A 12,524-nucleotide genomic window follows, 5' to 3' on the forward strand; every position below is an offset into this window, starting at 1 on the left:
CACCAGGATCTCAAACCAGGAGCACTTCTGCACCCTCCAGACCCAATAGGAGCACAGAGAAGGGTTCCCCATCCCAACACCACTCCCAGCATCTCACAAAAGAGCCACGATTTCAACCCAGGAGCATTTCCAAGCCCTCCTCCTGGATTTCGGAGGCCAGGGGTGGCTGCATAGGCACAACCATCCCATCATTCCCTGCACAGGACTAGGCCGGACACAGGACCAGGAGCCAGGTGGAACAGGAGACAACTTTATTGAATCCAATGGTGTTAGACAGACGACCGAGAAGAGACATGCCAGTTGGTGCGGGCAGCGTGGGCAGCAGGAGCTGACTTGGTGCAGGGCTGGATTTGTTGCTGTCTTTGGGAATATCCTCAAAGCCTTTTCCTGGCTTCCTTTTAGACTTCTTTGCAAGGTTCTTGGAAGTAAAAAGAAGGAGCGGTGGGGTAAGAGTCCAGATGGTGTTTGTTCCCTATGATTGTTCCCGCAGCTATGTACAACGTGGGGTCGGGTCTCAACATCAGGTAGAAAATGGAGCGAGTTTACAAAGGTGGAGGATGCGAGAGGAAAGCAAAGACAGGCGAGAGCAGTAGAAATCTGGACCAAAATCTTAAAGAGAAATTTAAAAAGTGCTAGAAAACCCCTGGGCAGGAATACCATGCAGTTAGGAAACACAAACCCCAGTTACACAGATCATCTAAAACAGGAATTTGTCCTTTTTGTCTTTTATTTAATTAAAAAAAGGTTGTTTTTAATAGAAAAAAGCTAAAATTGTAAGGTTCGGGCCACCGGGCAGCAGCAACTCGAGGGGGCAGGAGGGTGAGGTGCTGGCATCTCCCTGCTCCAGCCCCTCGGGAAGGCTCCTGGTGCACCCAGGGGCCATGGGCACCTTTGCAGGTGGCAGTACCCTGCAGGGCAGCAGGCACCATTGGGAGCAATGGGCACCCTTGGGCACGTTGGGTACCCTTGGGGCAACAGGCACCTTGGGGTGACCGGCTCCTATGGGGGTGACAGGCACCACCCCTGGGGACAACAGGCACCTTCGGGGCTGGCAGTGGGATGAGTTGGTGCAACCCTTGGACATGTCCCCCTGGGGACAAAGGGGCTCAGCCCATAGATGGGGCAGCAGCAAGGGATGCTTAGTCCCCAATTGCTGCATTGGGGGACACAGGGTGAGGCAAAGGAATCCATGGGGGCACAGCAGCATTGCCCTCACCCTTCCCTGCCCCTTGGGGACTGCTCCTGTGCCACAGCCTCTGGGAAGGATGGGTCAAACCTGCAGGAGAGGGGCTGAGGGACATCCAGCAGCGCAGCCCCAAGTGAGCCAGTGATGGGGACAGTTTGGTCCATGTGGTTGTGGCTTTTCGGAGGTGTCAGAAAATAAAGTGGGGCTCTCCCCTGATGAGACCCTCAGGGCATGGCCCTGCCCAAGGACGGGGCAGCCCCAAAGGCTTTTCTGCCCCATTCAAAGGCTTTCCATGCCCTTTCCTACCCTGCGCAGGGCGAGAGGGGCTGGAGGGGAGAGCCGGGTGCTCAGCGCCAGCCTCGAGCGACGGCTGAGCCGGTGCCTCGTACAATCAGAACAGAAGTCAGCACAGCACAGTTATCACAGAGTACAAAATGAAATCAACCCAAACCAGAGGAGGAAAGAGGCGCAGGGCTGGGCCCCACCAGCTCACACAGGGCTTGTGACTACAGACCTATTTACAGCGAGTCCTTAGCCCACAGCGGCAACACAAGAGAAGGCAAACAGAGAACCCAAGCGTCCAAGCCAGCGTGGGGAGGACACCCCTGTGCAAGGGGCCGGGCTGATGGCCCCGGGCAGCACGGGGAGGCTGCCGGACAGACGGACAAGTGAGCACCATGGGGCGCGTGGTGAGGCGCCCCGGCCGAGAGCACCAAGGGCAGAGGTGGTGGCTGCCACCGGCAGCAAGGCCGGGCCGTGGAGGAGATGCTGGGGTTTGGATGGGGTCCAGGGGGGGCTGAGGATGCCCCGTGCCCAGCCTGGCAGGGCGCAGGGAAAGGATGGGCTTGGAGAAGCAGCCCTGGGGTCACCTCTCCCCAAAAGGCTCTGCAGGGTGTGGGAGCCCAGCTGGGCAGCAGCAGAGAGGAGCAGGGGGATGCAGAGCTGCACTGGGCTAAGGGATGGAGGTGCTGGCACAGCAGAGCATCCTCTTGGGGACAGGCGAGCGATGAGCTGAAGGCAGCAGCTCCAGCTTAGCTGTGCTCAGGCCAGTGCAAGCACCCCTGTCCCATCCCAGCCAAGCCAGCTTTGGGGACAGGCATAGGGCACTGCAGCCAGGGCAGGCTGCAACAGCACCAGCCTGAAGCCCATGTGCCCCCTTCCTGCATGGCCAGAGATTAAGGCACCACGGCAGCACCGGGGCTGATCCCCTCCGTGCCAGGCGCCTCCTGTGACACTGCACGGCAGGGCCAAGAGGACACGTGGCATCCCCGGAGCATAACATGGGGCACAGCGAGACCCTGCCAGGGCCTTGGGGAGCCGGGGACACAAGGGACTGCACCAGCCTAGCAGCACCATGGGGACAGCAGCCAGGTTGTGCCCCCCATGGCTGCCCAGGGAGGGCACAGCAGCACTCACTCCATGCCCCAGGTCCCTCGGAGATGGGATGCCCATGGGATCCTGGCCTGGTGGGAGACCCCATCCCCAGGGCCAGACCCTGCCTTGTGCTTTTAGGGAGCAGGGAGGCACCAGGCGAGGGGATGCTCCGGAAGCATCGCGCTGCCCCTGGCTGCCATGTCCCATCTCAGCCAAGCTGTGAGGCCCCGGGAGGTGGGTTCAGGGACTGGAGATTGTCCAGTGAGCACCAGTTTTGTGACAGAGGTGGTTTGAGTAGTGGAACCGGTAGCTGTAAAAGAATCCAAAGGGAAAGGGAGCTGCTTACGGGGAAGCAACGGGCACTGAGCCACAGGCTCCAGGCCGGGAGAGCAAAGAACCAGAACAAAAAAGGGACCAAAGCAAAGTCTGGACTCGGCCAAAGGAAGATGGGATGGGATGGGATGGGGGGGGACACCAAATAAAATAACCAGAGCAGGGTTTCTTGGGCTGCCCTGGCCGTGGCAGCGCCATGGGGGGTGAAACGGGGCACGGATGCGGCGCCTGCCCTCGGCTACCCGGAGCCAGGCGGAGGGAGCGGGAGCCCCTGACTCCTTGTCCTGTGGCCGCACGCTGCCCTGCGCCCCAGCTCCAGCTCCTGCGGGGGGCCTGCCCCACACGGAGCCCTCCCTGCAGCTCCCGGCCCCGGAGCCAAGAGCAGGGGAGAGACAGAACAAACCCAATGAGAAACCAGGATCCTCCTGCCCCCGGGCCGGGAGCAGGGATGCTCCTCGCGCCGGCCGGACCCAGCTCCACCGCACACCAAAGGGAAGGGGGAGCAGCCCGGTGGGAGCGGGGACCGGCACGTCCGGGCCTCACAGAGTCGATTGCAGGTCGGGGTCCACCATGGTCTCACGGTCTGGAGACTCGATGTAGTTGGCGGCTTCCTGGAGCTTCAGCAGCATGGCCATCTGTGGGGATAGGAGCACCAGGGGACAAGGTTAGCCATGGGGAAACCGAGGCCCTCTTGCCCCCCTGTGCAGAGCATCCACCCCAAGATGTGCCTTTGGAGGGGATGGAAAGCCTGGAGATGCTGCAAAATCCATCCTTGACACCAGTATCTGGCCTTGGGCACAGCCAGGATGCTCAAAGCAGTGTGGGGAGAAAGGCCCTGGTGCATCTGCTGGCATCATGGGCAGCAGCCTCTTGGGGTGACACACATGGGCCAGCCCCAGTCTGTGCGTGGCTCTGCGTGTGGACATGACACTGCATGGCACACGATGCTGTGGCCATTGACTGGCACACCACAGTGAGCCTTGGTGTGCAGTGTGCCTCCATTCCATCCTGCACCCACTGCCCCTCACATTAGTGTAAAGTGTTCCTGCATTCCCAGATCAGGCTTTTTACACTGTAAAAATAGCAGGCAAAGTGAAATTCCATCCTGCTCTCCCCTGTCCACCAGCACACCCTGCAGTGCCCAGTGCAGCAGGGCTGTCCATGGAATGGTTTGGGTTGAAGGGACCTTAAAGCTCCTCCGGCTCCAGCCCGGGCCACGGGCAGGGACCCCTTCCACTGGAGCAGCTGCTCCAAGCCCCTGTGTCCAACCTGGCCTTGAGCACTGCCAGGGATGGGGCAGCCACAGCTTCTCTGGGCACCCTGTGCCAGCGCCTCAGCACCCTCCCAGGGAACAGCTTCTGCCTTAGATCCAACCTGAACTCCCCTTGTTTCAGTCTGAACCCATCACCCCTTGTCCTGTCACTGCAGTCCCTGATGAAGAGAACCACGAGTACCAGAGGGTCCGAGTCCAGGGAGCTGGGCGTCGTGTCCTTGACAGTGCGCTCCTCGGGAGGGGAAACGGTGCTGTGGGGCCCGATGGTGGGGGGGGGCAGGTGGTACAGCTTGGACTGGTCCTGCTGCGCTGATGGCCAGGGCAGGGTGTCCCGCACCCACTCCACGGGGTCCTCCCAGGCTGCCTTCTGCCCATGGACCTGCAGGCAGGGAGCAAGTGGCACCTCAAGCCCCCCAGGACAGAGCCATGCTGCAGCCACAGGGTGACAGAGATGCCACCTCTGCCCAAAGTCCCAGTTCCTCCCCTTTCCCTGCACCATCAGACTCCTGCACCACCATGTCCCCCAGCACATCTGGTTGGCATTCCCACATGCTCTGAGTAGTACCTTGAGCCCATCTTTTGCTCCCTCCTGCAGGTAAGGGATGATGGAGTTGTTCCACAGGTCGATGAACCAGGTCCGGAAATCCTCAATTCCAATGGGGCACGACAGGAAGAAGCAGGGACCTAAGGAAAAATGTGACCTGGGTCCCCTGCTCAAGCCACGGACACCAAACCTGACTGCACATGGTGTGCCTGGGGCTCCATCACCCCCTGGAAGCCACATCTGGGCAGCATCTGCCTCACACACAAGCAAGCTCCAAGGCAAGTTATGGGGCTGCCAAGCTCAATCTACCCCCCAGAAGCATGGTGAGGCAATGGGAGACCTGCCTGGGAATGCACAGCCCTGCCATGCCCAAGGAAAGGTGCTGGTTCAGCAGGAGCTGTGGGCTCCAATGGAGCAAATGCCACCCAGGGAAGAGCATGCATCACCCACCAGCTGCTGGTGATGTACTGGGGATAGGGGAAGGTGCAGCCGTGCAGGGCAGGAGGTGGCAGGGCCGTACCAATGAGGAAGTCGGAGGTGCTGTGCTTCTCCAGGAAGGTGTGTAAGTGGTACCAGAGCTTGGGCACCCAGTCCAGCACACGCAGCAGCTCCTCCTTGTTGGCATTGACATCCGTGTCCGACTCCAGCAGCTTCCGCCGCAGGTAGCGCACCAGGAAGCCGTTGGCCGGCTCCACGTTGTTGGAGAAGGTCAGCATCCTATGGGAAAGACCTTTCAGGGCCTGGTGTCCAGAGCTGCTGCCTTGCTCCCCATCACCCTCAGGGGACCTCCAGCATCCCCACGCTGCACGTGCCCAGGCTGGGGCACCAGGTCCTGTTGGAATGCACCTCGGGATGTATGGATTCCTACCTGAAGCTGAGATGGAGGCCATGGTTTGGAGTCATCTTCACAGGCTGGTTGGTGGTCCCAATAATGTAGGGGCTGAGAGAGTGACAGAGAGAGACAGGACCCATGAGGAAAAGCCCCCAGCATCACCCCACCTGCAGCAGAGCTGAATCAAGACCCCACAGCCAAGGCAGCCTCATCTCCATGGTCCAGATTTCTTCCTGAGAGCAGCAGGCACCATGTACATGCCCAGGAGACTGTGCTGGAATGGGATGCAGGGGTGCAGCAGGATGCAGGGGTGCAGTGAGATACAGCAGGATGCAGGGATGTAGTGGGATGCTGCAGGACACAGGGATGTAGTGGGATACAGCAGGGTGCAAGGGTGCAGTGGGATACAGCAGGATGCAGGGATGTAGTGCGATGCAGCAGGACGTGGGGGTGAAGTGGGATACAGCAAGATGCAGGGATGTAATGGGATACATCAGGATGCATGGGTGCAGTGGGATACAGCAGGATGCAGGGGTGCAGTGGGAGGCAGCAGGATGCAGGGGTGCAGCAGGATACAGCAGGATGCAGGGGTGCAGTGGGAGGCAGCAGGATGCAGGGGTGCAGTGGGAGGCAGCAGGATGCAGGGGTGCAGCGGGATACATCAGGATGCAGGGGTGCAATGGGAGGCAGCAGGATGCAGGGGTGCAGTGGGAGGCAGCAGGATGCAGGGGTGCAGCAGGATACAGCAGGATGCAGGGGTGCAATGGGAGGCAGCAGGATGCAGGGGTGCAGTGGGAGGCAGCAGGATGCAGGGGTGCAGTGGGAGGCAGCAGGATGCAGGGGTGCAATGGGAGGCAGCAGGATGCAGGGGTGCAATGGGAGGCAGCAGGATGCAGGGAGGATCTCACCATTTGTGGTACTTGCAGGTGAGTGCGCCATTGACGAGCTCACTGATGGAGCCTGCCTCACTGAGGTCATCCAGGAGGATCACCAGCGGCACATCCGCTGTGCCCGTCTCCCGGTCGATCTGGTTGGCCAGGTTGGAGAGGTACAGCTGCAGGTCCTGCAAGACGTGGGGCTGGGTGTCACACGTGGGGCTGGTGTCACACGTGGGGCTGGTGTCACACGTGGGGCTGGGGTCACACGTGGGGCTGGTGTCACACGTGGGGCTGGTGTCACACGTGGGGCTGGGTGTCACACGTGGGGCTGGTGTCACACGTGGGGCTGGTGTCACACGTGGGGCTGGGTGTCACACGTGGGGCTGGTGTCACACGTGGGGCTGGGTGTCACACATGGGGCTGGGTGTCACACATGGGGCTGGGTGTCACACGTGGGGCTGGTGTCACACGTGGGGCTGGTGTCACACGTGGGGCTGGTGTCACACGTGGGGCTGGGTGTCACACGTGGGGCTGGTGTCACACGTGGGGCTGGGTGTCACACGTGGGGCTGGTGTCACACGTGGGGCTGGGTGTCACACGTGGGGCTGGGTGTCACACGTGGGGCTGGTGTCACACGTGGGGCTGGTGTCACACGTGGGGCTGGGGTCACACGTGGGGCTGGTGTCACACGTGGGGCAGCAGTAAGGTCAGCAGGGCCCACAGCACCAGCCCTGCCTGCTGCGTGCCCTCACCTTGCAGGACTGCTGGTGCATGTTGAAGGTGCTGACGATGCCCTCGGTGACATCCCGACCCGAGCGCTCCACCAGGTACTCAGCCAGGCGGTTGGTCAGGTAGGTCTTGCCGGTGCCGCTGGGGCCCGAGAGGATGAGCCGCCGGTGCTTGAGCAGGAGGCTGATGTAATGCTGCATCATGGGCTTGGGGATGAGTGTCTCGAACACCAGGCTGTCCACACACTTCTCCTTCAAGCCTGCAGGCAGGGGTGGGTTGAGGGTCCTGCTCACATCCCCCAGTGCCACAAGGAAGAGGGGACAGGGATGGGCACTCTCCACCATACTGACCCTTGAGCGTCACCACGATGCTGGTCAGGCCCCGGCGGCACAGCGGCAGCTCTGGTGGCTCCGTGTCCAGCACCCGCTTGATGTGGCTGATGCTGTACCCATAGACAGACTCGGTGCTGAGCCCCAGCGTGGAAGCAGGATCCATCTTGGTGATGTAATCCTACATGGACAAGGATAGGGCTGTTAGGGAGCAAGTGGTGCTCAAGCAGCTCCAGGAGACTCCGGGAAGGACCTGGGCCAGGGAGCATCAGGCATGGTGGAGCAGTGTAAAAGGATGGCTCCCAGAAGAGAGGTCCTCATCATGCTCCTACCTTGAAGACCTGGCAGACAGCCTCATCCAGCATCTTCCAGTCCACCTTCCCGCTCACCTTGGTCCAGCCCAGGAAAAACTCCTGCTGCTTGAGGTCCTAGGAGCCAAGACCAACGTGTGCGGAGCTGAAGCACCACATCCAGCCCCAGAGAGGCATTTCTGCCCCTTGTCCCAGGCCATGGCTCCCCACAAAGCCCACACGTACCCCCTTGATGATGTGCTGGGGTGGCATGCGCACCACGATCCGCAGCATCAGCTCGTCCTTCTGGGTGCCGGCGCTGACGGCGTCCATGGGGGACACATCTGGGGACAGAGCAGTGATCAGCACCACCCTGCCCAGCTGAGCCAAACCCTGCTGCAGCTGATGGCGATGCCAGCACCACGGCATTCCCACCATCCACACGTCTTTGTGGCCTGCCCTGGCTGCCAGCAGCAATGTGAGCCCTACCTGAGTCCCCCATGCTGGGACTGAGGGCATGGCCAAGGGTGAGACCCAGGGAACGCCGCGGTGAGGAGGAGGCCGATGAGCTGGTGACGTGGCCGGGAATGGAGCCTGGCACCGCTGAGGGCCCTGGGGCCACTTTGAGCCGGTCGTTCTCAGCCTTCAGGAGATCCACCTCCAGCTGGGGAGAAGCAGACACAGCACCGGGTGAGGAGCAGCATCCTGGGACCGCAGCCATGCAGGTCCTCAGAGCCGGCTCCCTGCAGTCTCACCTGCATGTTGTGCATGGTCTCCCGGAGCTGCTCCAGCTGATGGGCTGAGTTGAGGGCTTCCAGGCGGATGTCCGTCAGCTTCATCTCCTTCTCCCACAGCTCCGACCGCAGCTCCGACACCTCCTTCTTCTCGGGCTCGCCCTCCCCATGGGCCTGGAAGAGCCTGGGCCATGAGGAGACAGAGTCATGCACACATCCAGGCAGGAGCCTGCAGCCCCTGGCACCAACCCTGCCCGGCCCCACGTACTCTGCAGTGTCGATGCCCACGGAGGAGGATGTGGAGGATTTGATGGAGGGTGATGCGGTCTCCGTGGAGCCGTGCTGCAGCTTGGGGGAGGAAGGGGCTGACGAGTCCGGCGTGGCGATCTCCTCGATGTCCGAGTAGGACGAGGCTGATTTTGGTCCTTTCTTGATGCTGAAGGCTTTGTTGAAGGAGCTGCGCAGCTACGGAAGGTGAAAACGCTGTTGCTAGAGGCAGCCCCACAGCACAGCTTGGCAAGTCCTGCCCTGGAACCTCCAGCTGCTCAGGACCCACAGACAGCCTGAACTGGGACCAGTAACCCCACATCCATCACCGAGCAGCACCATGCCCTGCCGCTGACATGGGGAAGGCACCGGCTGATGGACAGGGGTGCACCTGTGCTTGTGCGAGACTGCAGCCCCACAGAGTGGGGCCCATGTCCTGGTCAGGCTCCCCCCAGCCCTGCTCCCCACCATCAGGGTGTTCAGGCACTGCACCAGCACCTTGGTCTCTTGGGAAGGGCTGGCTCCATCCTTACATTCACACAACCATCCCAGCAAGTGGGGTTTATAGGGACATCCCCTGCACCAGCTGCTGCAGAGCTGGGGTCCTGCTGCAAGGGAACTATTTCAGCCCCACAGCCCCCCATCTGCCCTCAGGGTCCCTCTGGAAGCACAGAGGGGCAGCCAGCCCTCCCCAAGATGTCCCTGGGCGCTGGCCGGGCATGCAGCATGCACAGAGCACACAGGGGTGAGCAGCACACTGAGGGCAGGAGGGTGATGGACACTGCACAGGGGCCTGAGGGAGAGCAGCAGGATGGGCACCCTGGGCTCACACTGTGCCCCCCAGAGGGCCAGGGTCTGCTCCAAGGGGAGGAAGAGAAAGAGAAAGAGGGGGTGAGAACAGTCAGGATGTGGCCTGGTTCCCATAGGCACCAGGCTGCTCTAGGGTCTGCCCAAAAGCAAAAGCAATGCATTTCAGATAGAAACGCAAAACCAGATGGGTGCCAGGCTGTGCTCATGGCAGAACTGGGGAGCACTGGGACCCCCATGGGTCCCCCCATAGGGACAATGCCACTTGGTGCCAGATCAGGCCAGCCTTGGCAATGCAGAAATGGGCAGCGCCACAGGCAGGGCTGCAGAGAGGTCCCTATCCCAAAAGATCCAGCTCCAGGGAGTCAGGAGCGGGCCTGCCCTCCCCAGGCAAGAAGGGGACTGTCCCCACCATGGGACACATCCCATCCCAGCCCCTCCTGCTGCGCAGCCCCTCCGTGTGGGTGTGTATTTCGGCTGTAACACCAATGGTGCACGCAGCCCAGCTGGGTCCCGGGGTAGCCCATGCAGGGGTTGGAGCCAGTGGGATGGATGGGATGTGCGGTGTCAATGAGCACCGTCCCGCGGGATGGAGCGTGGCCCTGGCCACGGTGCAGGGGACGGTGCAGGACTTACCTCGTACACCTGGAAAAAAAGGGTTGAGGTCAGCATAGGGGGAGAGAAACAGAACAAAGCGAGACTTAATCACACGTCTGGTGTGGGGACAGGGCCCCCAAGAGCCAGAGCCTGCATGGACACAAGGGGGACATGTAGGAAAGACCAAGGGAGCAGGCATGCGGGGCTGGAGAACTCCAGAGGGGCTGGGGAAGCCCTGGCCAACACATCAAGATACAGATCCACGGTGGCAACAAGCTCCTCGCTAGCGCTGGCCTCAACGGACAGAGGGGACCAACACCACAACGCCAATGTAGCCAAGAGCAGCCAGTTTATGGGGCTGACCCCAACCAGACCCTGCCAAGCACCATCCCTCCTGCCAGTACCCCATCCAACCCACCCAGCTCTTCTTCTTCTTCTTCTTGGCATCGGCGTCCTTGCTGCTGCCGATGCTGGAGTGGCTGGTGATGCTGTTGAGGCTGGAGATGCTGTCAGAGGAGTTCTGCCGCTTGATCCGCAGCTCTGTGGCCAGCAAGAGAAGCAGGAGAGATGGGGACAGGAGCTATCAGCAAACTGCATCTGCCCCAACACCAGAGCCACCCACACCTTCCTCCTCATGCCCCTTCCATTCTCCTACCCGAACACCTTCTGAGCTCTCAGAGCCTCACCTTTGGGGGTGACATCAGTGCCATTCAGGGCACCCTGGATCACAGCTTGGGCCTCTGAGTTCTTCTTCTTCAGGAAGTCAATGGTCTCCCGCAGGTCCAGCAGCTCCGTGTCCTGGGGAAGCAGACGGGAGCCAAGGAGCACATCCCAACCATACAGCACCCACACCAAGAGCACCCTCAGGTCCACCCGAGCCCCACGGGCACCCTCCTGCACCACCATTGCTACCGATGCCACCCCGACAGCACCCACCTTCTCCTCGGCGGTCTCAGCCAAGTGCCGCAGGCGGGATGTCATGCTCACCAGGCTCTGCTCAAAAGCCGCTACCAGGTTGGCCTGGGAGAGAAGGGGAGCAATGTGTGAGCAGCGATGCCCGGCGCAGGGATCACCACGGCCGTGCCCTGCGGTGCGGGACTCACGTTGGCAGAGAGCTGGGACGTGAGCGTTGCCACCTTCTCCTGCGAGGACTCGAGCTCGCGGCGCAGCTTGCGGATTTGCTGCGGGAAAGAGAGCGCAGGGTGAGGGTCCTGGCGCTGCCCCTCTCACCCTGCGGTGGGCATGGAGCGCAGCGCGGGCTCACCTCGGACTGCATCTTCTCCTCAGCCTAGCAGCGTGAGGGCAGAGAGAGACAGAGGCAGGCGGTCAGAGGGCAGCAGGCACGCACAGGCTGGGCGCGAAGCAGAGGCATGCACAGAGCCCTCCCCTGCCCGCCCCGGGCCCCCCCAGCCATGCACGAAGCGCAGCACAGAGGTGGCTCTTACAGAGGAGTAGGTGGAGGACGCGCTGGAGGCCAGGGACAGCACCGATCCGTGAACTGCAACAGAACAAAACCCGGGTCAGCCTGGCCCTGGCCAGCGGGTGCAGGACACAGCAGGGGATGGAGCTCCTGGTGCAGGGGGTCTGCAGGGTCAGAGGGTGGGATGTGGGAGGGCTGGTGTGAGCTCCCCAGGTCTGTGGTGTGCAGAGCATCCTCCTCCTGCACCTGCTTCGGTGCCCACCTCCCCAGTGCCACAGTAGCCGGTGCCGACACAGGGACACCAGGCACCCAGACGCCAGTGTGGGGTCCACCAGGCTGCTGTCCCCTGCTCTGACACTGAGCACAGGATGCATCAACACACCCGAGATTGCTCCAGCAGCACCAGGAGGAAGGGACAGGGGTGTGGGGAGCCCCAGCATCACCCCGGGAGGCCCCTCTGGCTAGGCAGGGTGCAGCTCACTCTCACCATCATCCACAGGGTCCCGGAAGGAGCCCGAGCGGATCATGCCCTTGGGCTTGTCAGCCAGGGAGAGGGTGCTGCCCATCTGGGATGTGCTGTACAGCTCGAAGGTGGAGTCGTGGGTAGGGATGCTGTTGGAGCGGGTGATCCGCGGGGTTGCGGTGGCAGTGGGGCTCACTGCAAGGAGAAGGTGGGGAGAGGCAGGGTCAGAGTCACACCAGGAACCTGGGATTGGGATGGGAAGCAAGGGCTGGGAGCAATCCATGAGAGCTGGGATGCAGAGAGGAAGCAGGGATGGTTGTCCCAAAGCAGGGAAGGGCTGGGGGAAAAGCTAAACCACAGATTTACAGTGGGAAGACCTGGGCACCACCACCAAGGGCTGAGAAACAAATCCATTGCCCCAGGGCAAAGCAGGCACCACCATGCCAGAGCCCATCAACTGCACATGCA

General features: G+C 61.5%; 1 protein-coding gene across 9 annotated transcripts in view; it reads right to left on the reverse strand.

Annotated features, from left to right (window-relative positions):
• Positions 1–230: 230 nt before the first annotated feature.
• The window catches only part of NAV1 (neuron navigator 1), a 56,776-nt gene continuing 44,482 nt past the window's right edge, over positions 231–12,524 (reverse strand). For 6 of the 9 annotated variants that reach the window (XM_034069878.1, XM_034069880.1, XM_034069881.1 and 3 more), the window contains 19 exons: positions 12,081–12,251; positions 11,619–11,671; positions 11,438–11,461; positions 11,277–11,354; positions 11,110–11,193; positions 10,860–10,971; positions 10,592–10,713; positions 8,524–8,967; positions 8,258–8,432; positions 8,015–8,112; positions 7,811–7,906; positions 7,500–7,659; positions 7,173–7,408; positions 6,451–6,605; positions 5,579–5,650; positions 5,231–5,427; positions 4,732–4,850; positions 4,348–4,545; positions 231–3,528 (listed from right to left, as the gene is read on the reverse strand). In XM_034069878.1, coding sequence (XP_033925769.1) covers positions 3,433–3,528; positions 4,348–4,545; positions 4,732–4,850; positions 5,231–5,427; positions 5,579–5,650; positions 6,451–6,605; positions 7,173–7,408; positions 7,500–7,659; positions 7,811–7,906; positions 8,015–8,112; positions 8,258–8,432; positions 8,524–8,967; positions 10,592–10,713; positions 10,860–10,971; positions 11,110–11,193; positions 11,277–11,354; positions 11,438–11,461; positions 11,619–11,671; positions 12,081–12,251 — 2,690 coding nt within the window. In that variant the 3' untranslated portion in view covers positions 231–3,432. The remainder of the gene's footprint in view (positions 3,529–4,347; positions 4,546–4,731; positions 4,851–5,230; positions 5,428–5,578; positions 5,651–6,450; positions 6,606–7,172; positions 7,409–7,499; positions 7,660–7,810; positions 7,907–8,014; positions 8,113–8,257; positions 8,433–8,523; positions 8,968–10,591; positions 10,714–10,859; positions 10,972–11,109; positions 11,194–11,276; positions 11,355–11,437; positions 11,462–11,618; positions 11,672–12,080; positions 12,252–12,524) is intronic. The other 3 variants (XM_034069876.1, XM_034069875.1, XM_034069877.1) reach the window with 2 other exon arrangements.

This window comes from Melopsittacus undulatus, chromosome 16 (genome assembly GCF_012275295.1).
Source record: "Melopsittacus undulatus isolate bMelUnd1 chromosome 16, bMelUnd1.mat.Z, whole genome shotgun sequence".
NCBI lineage: Eukaryota > Metazoa > Chordata > Aves > Psittaciformes > Psittaculidae > Melopsittacus > Melopsittacus undulatus.